Raw genomic sequence first — 12,706 nt, forward strand, 5'->3', positions numbered from 1 at the left:
TTCTCTATCAAAAGTGGAGACATCCCAAGAACAGAAGTGTTTTGCTGACCAGCGGGTGAAAATAAAGGGAAAAAGCTTGAAAGAAAATAACATTTAAGGATTGGTAAGCTGCAATATATTACATGTTCGTTTTTGGGTTTAAACTTTAATAACGTTTTCTGTAGTACAGTGCCACTACCACACCCCTACTTGAGGACCCAACACGACTGATCAATGTTGGAGTGTGAAAAAAAGCATCATGGTCAGTGACATGTTTATGGTATTAAACTTTAAGGAAACAAAGGTAGAAAATATGTTTTTTTTTGCAATGTTTGCAACATACATGATTCTGTATGCATACTACCCTGTTTATTACAATAAAATATTTTGAAAAAAAAAAAAAAGAAAAGATGGCAAAAAAATTTTAAAAAATAAAAAATGAAGGGAAGTTGCAGTCAGTGAAATGTGTCCTACATTTTTTAAGCTTTTACATTTTTTTATTAGTAAGAAGAGGTCAAGTGATCAAGAGGGAATAGGACAATTCAACATGTAAACTAGAAAACATCTTTAATACACATATTTATACAGACTCATATTAATGTTGCTTTTTATGTTTTAATTGTGATCTAATTTTGTACAAAGACCACGCTTTCTGATTTGCCAGTGTCCAGTAAGAAATAAAGCATATGTAAATATTTCAGCAAGACACTTCCACAAATACCTAGAATGGTATTTCTATATTTACAGTCATTGAATGACCTGCATTATTGTAATTATATGACATAATATTATAATTGTAAGTCTCATCTACAAGGCGTAAGTTAGAACAGGCCCATACTCTATGATGGTGCCAGATTTGCATGGGAAAAGATCAGCTGGCACCTGGCACCAACCCAGACTTGCTGCAGTATATAGCAGTGCTGCCTATGACGGAGTAAGAGCAGAGCTCAGCATATACAGTACATGAGAGGCACTATGTATAGAGACCACAGACCACAGTGTTTATCTCAAACAAGAATCACAACTTTATTGGAGTCAAAAAGGTTTCTTTATGTTTTGTTTCTTTGCAAAAGAATAAAAGTTTTACTATTCTCAATATAAAAGTCTCAGGAATGTTGTTTCTTGGTTGTGTGTCGATATCACTGGGGAGAACACTGGTGACATCAGCATGTTCTATATAACTACAGTAAAAAATATAAAATGTCATGTCTTTGCAGAAAAGATACACATTATGATACAGATTAAGGTAGCCAACCAAAGGAACAACATCTTTTTCACACCAAATGTATTTTTCTACCTTGGACAAAATTCATAGACGTGTGGAAATCCATAGTTTTCATTAGGCTTAGCTCCCACCAATGTGATTCTTTCCAATGCATAGGAAAAAAAACATCATGCTATATTTTCGACATATTCAACTGCATTTTGAAATTCAAATCAATTCAAATGAAGTCTTTCAAAAATGTAATGCAAAGTGTCTTACACATATGTCAACACAACATGTGTTAACTCGTGTTTTGGTGTGAACAAGTCCTGAATGTTGGATTTAACTGTTAGGCCACAATAAAAAATGATATTGCATAAATGGGTGCATGCTCAGTCCTTTAAACTTGACCATAGCCATTGTTTAATTTATTTTCAATCTACCCTTTGCTTGCGTTCAATTGCCAATCAGAAACAAGTACTTGTAGGAATTCTTTTGAACCTGATTGAACATTTGAAGTGAACTCAGGGTGGAGAAAAAGCAATACTTTTATGAAGCTGTCACAAAATGGTATTTGTTTAAATTCTGTCTAAAATACTTTTGTCTTTTTTTTTTCCTAAAAATTTGAAAAAAATTGCACGGGACATGAACCTCTCCATCTTGTGTATAACCATACCGCTATAAAGATATAATGTCTGGTCGCTAAATCCTTTAAAAAGCTAAATTATCTGAGGGTTAGAAGAATGTGAAATGTATTCACTCATATTTTCATTTATTGTATTCAAAGAGAACATAAAAAATAAATATGGTGATTGCCATTGCTGGCAACCTGCTGAAAATGATATCTGCCTGGCTGTCATACTGATCCTTTGGGGGTCATATTTTCCTCTAGAACAAGTATGCATATATGAGTTTTGCCTTCACTACAATTACAGTTGCTGCATATTTGTTCCAAGTGACAGAAAGTTTTGAACCAGGGAACAGCTATAGTTAGAAGTTTCACAGGAAGGTTATCTATGGTCTCTGCATATCCATGCCGTAATTTGTATTACTTTCATGCTATAAAAGAAGGATCTATTGACAGCCTAGGAGAAACTTCCTTTTAGATCTTTGTAATCCATAAGACCCTTTCACACTGCAGCGCCGCTAAAACAGCGCTAAAGCAGTGCAAAAACGACTGACACTTTAGCGTTTTTTTAGCGGCGCTGCAGTGTGAAAGGCTTCTAATGGCAAAAATAAATAAAAATTGCTTCTGATTTCATAAAAAGAAATGTTTCAAGTAATGACTATGATGCTTGGTCACTTCTTGACTTATATATGCCCTAAAGTCCATAACTTTTTTTTAACCACTTGATAATTATTGAAACCTTATGATCAAACAGCCCTAAAAACTGTACCCAATATTTTACATAGTAATAGTGACTAAATATTGTTAAGTCAATATGTGAGATTACACAGTACTTCTCACAAGGTTCAAATTGTAAGCAGTTTCACAGAATGAATTCAAATAGTGACAACACAAAGGAAAAAAAAAATGGTATGCATACAAAAATTAAATTATAATAACATAAATATCATAAATAAAAAATAATAAATAAAAATAAATAAGAAACAACATAGCATTTAAATAGTTCTTCAAATGCAAGAAGAACACACCTAGGGACATTTTTGACATTATTTTTAAACATTATTCTACAAGCACCATAGTAACAAAATCCCAAATATAAATATAAAAAAACATGATAAATAAATGTGATAATATTTCCAGATACTTTTCTAGCTAACAGTGTTTTTCTTTCATAAACTGTTATACTGCTTGCTTGGAAGCATTGTAGCTTATTTTTTAAACATTCCGCTATCATCTTATAAACGCCACATAGTAGATGTTTTAAAATAGGATGAAATCGCCGGCAAATTGCTGCATCTATTTTAATTCTGTATCTGTCTTTTCGCAGACTATAACTCTACTGGACCGACAATCCAAAATAGAATTACACAGTCCCTTTGCTCAAACACTTTTGTGTTTTTACCATGCAACATGCAAGGGATAAAAATTAGAAGCATGAAACAAACAGGTCAACAACCGCCCATTTCATATCATTATTTCAAACTTTGCCTAAGAAAAGTGCTACTAGTACTTGTGCAGTTCATAATGTGTTTTGTAACCAGGAGGACACTGTGGCAAGTTTCTCTTATGCCGTGTATACACAACCGGACTTTCTGGCAGACTAGGTCCAAAGTGATTAGTCCGTCAGAAAATCCGATCATGTGTGGGCTAGTCCGATCGTATTTTGAAAAATAAATCTGATGGACCTAGAAATAGAACATGTTTCAAATCTATCGGACAGACTAAAATGTGGAAAACCGTCAGTGTGCTGGTCCGACGGACCAAATACGGCACAAGGGAAGCTATTGGATACTGGCTATTGAACTTCCTTGTTTAGTCCCATTTACGTCATCACGTTCAAAACGAATGGAAATATGAATGGACTTAGTTCTTTCGTGTGTGGCTAAGTCCGTTCGTTCGGAAAGTCCATCGGAAATCCGCCGAAAGTCCGTCGGGAAGACCGCCGGACCTAGTCTGCCGGAAAGTCCGGTCGTGTGTACGCGGCATAAGTGTAATTTTCACATATTCACTATTGTTTATATGGGATGCATAGTGGGGTGATTTGCTTAAGACTGCGGCATTCAGAATCTGCAACAGCTGTGCATGACAACAAATCAGCTTCTAGTTTCCATTTTTAAAGCTTGACTGAGCAAGCTGAACTAGAAGCTGATTGGCTACTACACACAGCTGCTCCACCTTCTGTGTGCTCCAGTTTTAGTAACATCCCCTCCCCCCAGTTTTTATCTTAATGTAATGTTAATTTTATAAGTGTTGGTACAATAAAAAAAAGTGTCATGCCAATAAAATATAATTTTTCTAGTTATGGTTTAAGGTAAATCTAATATTAAGTGTAACTGTAAATTAGTGCAATAATAAGTGTGAAATCATTTTGATTATCAGTGTTAGATAATCAATTTGTACCTATTTCGGCCCTAAATATCTCAGTCACTGTCTGGCACGTTGCACTTGAAAAAGTCCAGTTGATAACATACGCTTACATGGAAAAGCAAAATATGGCAAAACAAACAAATATCGTGTTCATTCAGAAATGAACTAAATGTTCTAGGCATATTAAAATATCAGAAATTATCTGACATGATGAGAGCCTACTAGAGTCCCTGATAGGTCGAAGGAAAAGCAGAAGAACTTGTATTGTTCAAAATTGCATTGACATCTATTGACATGAAAGTTCTTCATAAAACCCTCTCTTCTGGGACAATTACTCAGTGAAAATGGCATGATGTGGATATTGTTCATAGGCCATGTCTATTGGAATTTCATATCTTGGGACTGCAGTTTGAAAATGGGGAGCATGTCCATGAGAACCAAGCCCAAGAGAGGGATAATGGGATCTGAAGCCATAGGATTTGTCCAGATCTGGAGAATTGTCTTGTTTCAAGGAAAAATTGCCACTAATGCTCAGTGGGGGAGTAAGAGCACCTTCATAAGGAGGAGTGGTACAGTTTAATGTATGGTTTACCATTGATGGGTCCACAACAGTTTTGAATGTGGGCGCTTTCAAGTGCAAATGGTGAGCTTCAATATTGCCATATGGAGGACTTGGAAGACCTGGAGACTGATAACTGTAGGCATGACCTAGGGATGAGTCACACATATGTGGCTTATCTTCATGTTTTTCCAAAAACAAGGACTGAGGTCCAATCTGCAGACAGCCAGCTACAAGATTGCTAGTAGGCTGTGATAGCCCTTTGCAGAGCATTTCCAGGAAGTTCTTTCCCTCTGTGGTTTGACCTCTTTCCAGCACCTCAGATAATGCCCATATATAATTTCTGGCCAATCTGAGGGTCTCAATCTTGGACAACTTTTGTGTTTTGGAGTAACAAGGCATGACTCTCCTCAGGCTCTCTAGAGCATCATTTAGTCCATGCATTCTTGTGCGCTCCCTGGCATTGGCTTTTACCCTCCTCACACGAAACCTTTCCATACGGGCTTTGGTCATCTTCTTTTTTTTGGGGCCCCTTTTCTTTGGTTTTTCTCCATCATCTTCTTCTTCTTCATCTTCTTCTCCATCAATGCTCCCATTTTCTTCATGACTCAAACCCGACAGCATGTCAAAGGCAGACTGTCTCTGATTTGCATCATTCATCTCATCTTGAGAGCTGAGGGCCTCCTCCATCCATCCATGAACACTGACCATCTCAGACATCTCCCTGACCTTATTGGATGTTCTCAGCAGAGTGTCCTGTGATAAGAGAAGACAAAAAGAGAATCAATTTAAATTCACTGGAAAGCACTAAAATAATTAATGTAACACTAAATGGGTAATCTAATATCATTGAGAAATTAAGTAATACTAATAATAATTATGAATTAAGCATAATTAATGTAATAGTTTAGCCCTATTCCTACACCCTGTGTTAAGTCATACAGAATTTATTATACCCTTGTTGTTGTAATTGTTTTTATTCAATTTATCTTATTATTTTATTACATTAATTCTTTTGGAAAAATGATTTGATAACGTTGAGAAAATGTACTCAATATATTTTATACATATTCACTTCACATTTTTAGATTAATAATATGAAAAGCAAATGCCTGCTTAATTTGAGCACCCAATGATATATAGATGAAATAAGTAAACAGGAATTTGCTTTTCACATGATTGGATATTTGAAGTGACTATTCAAACAATTAATTGTGTGAAGTTTCTCAACTCCAAAATCAGTAAATTATTCTCAATGTATCAATTACTTATACAGGTAGTGATAGAAAAAAATTACTAATGTCAATAAATAGGTACATTGCTACTAGGCTATCCCTCAATTCCAGTCATCTATAATTTTTAGCCTTCCTAATGCACATATTGCAAAAGTTCTGATTGCCATCAAAGCCATTAGATTGCAGCTTTCAGTTATTTCTTGGTAAAAATAAATATTTAACAAAATACCAACAACTGTTTGTACTATTCTATGCTTTATTCCCGTTATTATTCACCTATGCATAAAGAAAAGTGAAATTTCTGATCAGCAATGAAAACTCTGTTGCACAACGATTACCATATACTGTTAATGGTATGTTAACTGTGTTGGTCCTCTTCCTGTTCAGCCTGCTCCTCTTAAGAGGTCTACGGTGTAAGGTTTAAGTGGGTAAAATTTTATGATAATAATGTAGCACAACGTGAACTTTTTTGCTGGAAAACTATTTTCGGAATTTCAATACTTATCAGCAAACAAGGCTTTTTTTTAAAGTATGATGTGATTTCAGAGTGCAGCCCCTTCTAGATGTTATCTAAAACACCATCCCTGACACTTAAAATCTATTTTTATTAATTAATTTAATTATATAGCAATGAAAAAAATTAATTGCACATGGCTTGGAGAAAATGTTTCAACCCAGTGGTTCCTATTTTACAAACTGCAACTGAAAAGACATGCGTATGTGATTGGCCAGAGGAGGCTGTGGGACCCACTAGTCTGGATCCTGAAGATGGGATAGCCAGAGTCCAAGGGGGACAAGCACATTAACTCCAAGCAGATATTGTCCTTGCTTGGAATACAGTTGAAGATCTTTGAACTGCAAGGCATGAGTGCTAACCCCTTAGACACCATGTTGATTTTTCTTCAAAAAATTGCTATTATGTAGTATAATTAGAGGGCAGAAACGGATGCAATAGCTTCTATCTATCTATCTATCTATCTATCTATCTATCTATCTATCTATCTATCTATCTATATTTCTATCTAATCATAATCACCTCTTACACCAGTCGATTAAAAATACAGCATTCTAGAGATGGGTCAACTAAACTCAAAGTTAGGGTTGTCTTATAAGAAAGTAAAATATCCAGTTACTGAGCACTCCCAAGGCAATAACCTTTTTTTTTCCAAAGTACCGCTATCATATCCGTTGTATAGTTATTTCTGATTTGATATGACTGCATATAAATTTAGTGCTTTGTAGAATTTTAAATAGCAAACAATGCCCATGCTTGTCAGATGCTTATTCTCAGGTGTTTCCCAGGTCTCATTTGATTGCACGTATTGTCTGAGATCTGTCCTCCTTTTTCATGCTAATACCTCAGCACTTCCAAATCAAAATAAACTCCCTATCTTTTTACATTATGTCACAATGGGCAGCTAAATGCACTTATTTTATTTGGTACTATATTTTACTAACAAAGATGAGCCCATTCCTTGCATGGAATGTTATTTCTAAGTCCTAAAAATTCCTACACAGAATGTCACAGTAGAGCAAATACTGAACATGGAAAGTGTAATTTAAAAGCAAAAATAAAAGTTAGAAAAATGTAAATCAGCATGCAAAATCCTGGAAACATTGTTGCCAAGTATGCATAAAGTATGAACTATGTTTATGTATTTTTTTTTTCATTTTCCAAGCATTTGCAGTTTTTTTTTTATATATATATATATAAAATCAATAATACAATAAATGTGGCTTAGGAGCAAAATATAATAATATCAGGATTCTCAAATTCAATGTGAATAAATGTAATACAAATTTAAAGTGATATGACATTTTTTAAGCTACTAGAGATAAACATAAAATAATGTATATCAGCACTATTACTTAAAATGTAGCCAAATTCAAAATAAATGATACCAGAAAGAGAGACTTTACCTTAATCTTGGATAGGAAAAAGTTCAGGACTAGCAGGACTTGGCTTCACACGTAGAGGGTAGAATGTTGCCACCTGAGTTAGTTCAGGCTGTAAGAGAGCTGGACAGCTCCCTGTCTGAGTGGCTGCTGCTGGAATGAGCAGTTCAACGGCTCCTTCCTCTTTACAAAGGTTGTAAGTAAGCCCGGCCCCTTGCTGGAGGCTGAGCTCAAGGTTTTGGTGGTTCTCTCCCTACTAAAGCTCCAGGTTTAACCCTTTTCATTCATCGTATGACTTCTGTGAGCAGCGTGGAGTGATGAAATAAAGACTTTACCAACTTAAAGTCTACAGGTTTCAATCTCTTATATTGTTAACAATGGTTATGTTTTTAACTAAAAAAATGTACAAAATAATATGAAAACCTGAGAAAATAAAATAAAAAATGCAGTGCTTAGAAATGAATCTGTGATTTAAGCTCTGTGTCTCTCATTGTACGGTGAAGTCTACTCTAGCATTACATACGAAGAGAAATGCACGCATCTCGTCCTTCAATTAGAGATGAGCCAATAGTTTAAAAAAAAATCACTTTGCTCAGAGTTCACCAGATCTGTTAAGCCTGAATGTTGGGTATTCACTAGCAATGTATTTGTCTTCAGTGGGATGCGCCTGTTGACCCAATTGAACTTTCAAAGGTATTTTACCTGTTTACTACAATTAAGCCCTTGTACACACGGTTGGAGAATCCATCGGAATGTGTCCTATTGGACCATGTTGTCGGATAATCCGACTGTGTGTGGTATGCATCGGACTGATTCCGTCTGAATATCTGTCTGACCCAATTTTCCAACTTGTTGGAAATATTTTCCAACCAACTGGTTCGATCGGACATACTCCGATCATGTGTAGTGAATTTTGATCGGACCAAGTGCCACACATGCTCAGATCAAATTCCTACATCAAAGCTATTGGCTACTAGCCTGAACGTAGTCCCATCGTAACAAAATTACATCATCACGTCCAGAATGATCAGATTTTTCGACATCTTAGTCCGACCGTGTGTATGCAACAGTTTCGGACAAGATCCGATGGGCAAAATCCGACGGACAAAATCCGACGGATTTGGTTGTCGAAATCTCCGACCGTGTGTACAGGGGCTTAGAGTATAATCAAAAAGCATAACAGTTTTTTTTTAGATTTAGATAGAGTGGTGTGGCGTTATTACTACTGTCAGATGTATAATGGGGCTCTGATCACCAACATATAATTTCCCTGATTGCCAATGTCACCAGGAAAGAAAGTAAACATTGTGCCGCGTACACACAACCGGTCTTTCCGGCAGACTAGGTCAAAAGGGATTAGTCCATCGGACAATCCGATCGTGTGTTGGCTAGTCTGATCCTTTTTCGAAAAAAATAAATCAGATGGACCTAGAAATAGAACATGTTTCAAATCTATCCGACGGACTCAATTCCGACGGACAAAAATCGGGAAAACCGTTCATCTGTGTGCTGGTCCGAAGGGACCAAATACGACGCAAGGGAATATTGGCTACTGGCTAATGAACTTCCTTGTTTAGTCCCGTTTACGTCATCACTTTCAAAACAAATGGACTTTCGAACGGATTTAGTCTGTTCGTGTGTGGCCAAGTCCGTTCGGAAAGTCTGACGGAACTCCGACGAAAGTCTGTCGGGAAGACCACCGGACCTAGTCTGCTGGAAAGTCCGGTCGTGTATACGCAGCATAAATCCATAATTTGTAGTTTATATAACAGGAATAGAGCAGAAAAATAGGGGGAATCTTCTAGTGGGGACACTTGTTCCCATGTCATCTGTCTGGGGGGGGGGGATGGGATTTATTTATTTACTTCAATCAGCTAACCAAGTTAATTGTAAATTTTAATGTACTGTATATAGCAGCATATACAGTAGATATACCTGTTTTATCTTCTAATAGATGTGTAATATATTTTAGCTAATCTTGTGATCCAGACTACATAGCCAGGACCTAAACTGTAGACTATGCTGCAGTTAGACAATACAGCCTGGTCTAAGACCCACTCCTTCTTTTGATTGGACAATGATGCACATAAGCACATTGCTTAGCTCATCCCTGTCCCTGTTCAGATTTAGGTAGTCCTAGTAAAACTAGATCCTAGTATCTCATTTACATTTAAAACATTCCGTAAAAAAAAAAAAAAAGATGAACCATACCAGCCCTGTCACCTGCAACCTGTGCTCTTCAGTATCTGACACTTTAGGGTGTGTCGGATACCTGCGTCCCCCTTCTGTGCTTTGTGTTTCAATCCTCTGGCTGCTACTTTACTACTGTGTCCTTGCAGAGCTGTAGTGATGTAGCAGCTGCCACTTTAACTGCAAAGTGTGGCAGGAATGTTGATTACTGAGGGTCATTCGCCTGGTGTAGCTCTGTAAGAGAGCAAAGACTACAGTCGCCAGAGTTGGGACGCGGTACATAATATTTCTCTTCATTAGCAGCCAGGATTTTTAAAATGCATTTCATTTTTAGTAAGAGAGTCACTTTAATACTGAGTATAGTTTCTGTCTAGTTTGCATTTCAGTTTGGATCACTCTCAGTCTCAACCTAACATATGGGTTAAGTGGGTGTTCTCAAGAAAACCTACAGGGCTTCTGCAGCAGCAGGAAGAAAGTGATCTCCACTGAAACCAATGTGATGTTCAGTTTACCTGCTCAGCATGGAAACAGAAATAAGATCACTGAGTGCTAAAAGCCTGCCTGGCTCCAGCCTAGGGTCACATGTGACCTTCTCATACATGCCATCCATACTATTTACAAGAACAGTGTAAGATTCACAGGATGAAAGTGCAAATCGACATTCACACATTATTTCATTCATGAACCAGAATGCCTTATTTCTGACCATACACAGTACAATGCAAAGCTAACGAAGACATAAAACAGTGGTTTTGAATAACTACAAGGATTTGGGATCTAAAATGGGTGGAATAGAACACAAGGAAAATTTGCAGTCAATTATTCATCAGACTATCAATAGTTGTAATGGTGTACTGTGGTAAAAGTGTCATGCCGTGTACACATGACCGGACTTTCTGGCAGAAAAGGTCAGACGGAATAATTTCATCTGATATTCCGATCGTGTATGGGCTTCATCTGACAGACCTAGAAATTGAACATGTTTTAAATCTTTCTGACGGAATCAATTCCTATCGGGAAAACCGTCTCTATGCTATTCCGACTGACCAAATGTTTGCATTCAAATATGTTGAATTTTTTTTTTAAATGTATGCGGTATACTTACTTTTTCATATGGCTGTAATTCTGGTGGTCATTCAAGCCCTGGGTGATAGATTACTCAGTTACTGTCGATTACGTGTGGTCCTAAATGCGATTCCTGGTTGCTTGAAAATGATTGCAGTTAACTGATTGCCACCTTTATGTCCAGCCTTAGGCAAGTTTCACACTGTTGGGCTGCAGTTTGGGCTCAAGGCGGGTATACTGACAAATTTTACGTTTTAGGTTACCCACAGGTTCCCATAGACTTTCTATTATGTCCTGCAATTTTACCGTATTTTCTGAAATCGCACCAAAAGTCCTGCATGCTACATTTTTGGTGTACTTTCAGAAAATGTGCCAAAAACACAGAACTTAATAGAAAATTTATGGGAAAACATGGGTAACCTGCATGGACTTTACAGTAAAAAATATCACTGGGATAAACTGCCATAAACAACTCCTTTCTTTATTACAGTTATCAAGCAAAAGCAAAGCCAAGATAGCTATTACTTTTATAACTATTGTAGCAGAAAGGTGCACTGATTTCCCTTAGTTTTTTGCAGGTATTGCTATGATTTTCCTAATATTAAGCAGTCCCTGCTATCACACTATAAACATAACTGGTGATTAGTACACGCTGACAATAACAATCAATTCATTAGAAATTACTAGCGTTTAAATAAAAGCACCAATCACGCCCAGTGGCATAAGCGGTTGAAAATAACATGTTTGGCGCCATAAATCTGTCTGTAAAATAGCTCTCTGCTTTCAACTTGGAGCAGATGGGTGCAACAGGTTGATTTTTCCAGCTTCACATGGCAAAAATGGTGCATTGGAGGTGGTAAAGGCGAGGGGTGGAGGGGGTGGGGGGGTTGTAAGAAAACAGCCTGCAGTATTATAACAGAGCCTTCTTTTCACCCAACTGGTGGAAAGGAGCATATGGAACGGCTATTTCTCCCGCTTTCTGTCTGACAAGTCAGCCTGTCTTCCCTTTGTCTCACTTCTGTGTTTCTGCTCGTGCCTCTCATCTAAGTCCTATTGTCCTAAGGCAGTCACATCTGTTCCCGGGCTGTGTCTGCACCAACATTTCTGAAGAGACTGCCCAGTCTTTACAAGGCCTTTATTCACCACTTCCCCTCACTATAAACTTCCGCGTGTGACACTATTTGCATTCGAGAGCTCAGGGAAACTCAATGACTGTTGATTTATGGCAAAGACCTAGTAAATCATTTCCAATCTTCTAAAGCTCAGATTTTCCTGAACTGCTCCCGCTGTCCGTTTTATTTGGATTGAAATTGGTGATCAGCTGTTTTTTTTTTTTTATTAATTAAAAAATAAGTGATCATACCACACCATTGTGGATTTTGCCATTTTATGGACCTTTGAAGTTGCACATAAAAATATATATACTGTATATCCATATACGTGCAATATTATTATTTTTTTTGAGTAGTAACTCACAGGCACATTTACACATTAACACTTACAAATAAAAGTCTACTATTGGGTCTCTGCTTTGGAAAATTAGGTGGTATTCAGTAATTACCATGTGAATCATGAATATGTCA

General features: G+C 36.9%; 1 protein-coding gene across 1 annotated transcript; it reads right to left on the reverse strand.

The window, feature by feature from the left end:
* Nucleotides 1–980: 980 nt before the first annotated feature.
* Nucleotides 981–8,060, reverse strand: NEUROD4 (neuronal differentiation 4). Its single transcript, XM_077483768.1, has 2 exons — nucleotides 7,893–8,060; nucleotides 981–5,493 (listed from the first exon to the last, which is right to left on the reverse strand). The coding sequence occupies exon 2, from the start codon at nucleotides 5,455–5,457 to the stop codon at nucleotides 4,510–4,512; it is 948 nt and encodes a 315-aa protein (XP_077339894.1). The 5' UTR covers nucleotides 5,458–5,493; nucleotides 7,893–8,060; the 3' UTR covers nucleotides 981–4,509.
* Nucleotides 8,061–12,706: the final 4,646 nt, after the last annotated feature.

The sequence above is a fragment of the Lithobates pipiens genome, unplaced genomic scaffold (genome assembly GCF_037356315.1).
Source record: "Lithobates pipiens isolate NorthernLeopardFrog02 unplaced genomic scaffold, aLitPip1_a1.2 Scaffold_16, whole genome shotgun sequence".
Classification (NCBI taxonomy): domain Eukaryota; kingdom Metazoa; phylum Chordata; class Amphibia; order Anura; family Ranidae; genus Lithobates; species Lithobates pipiens.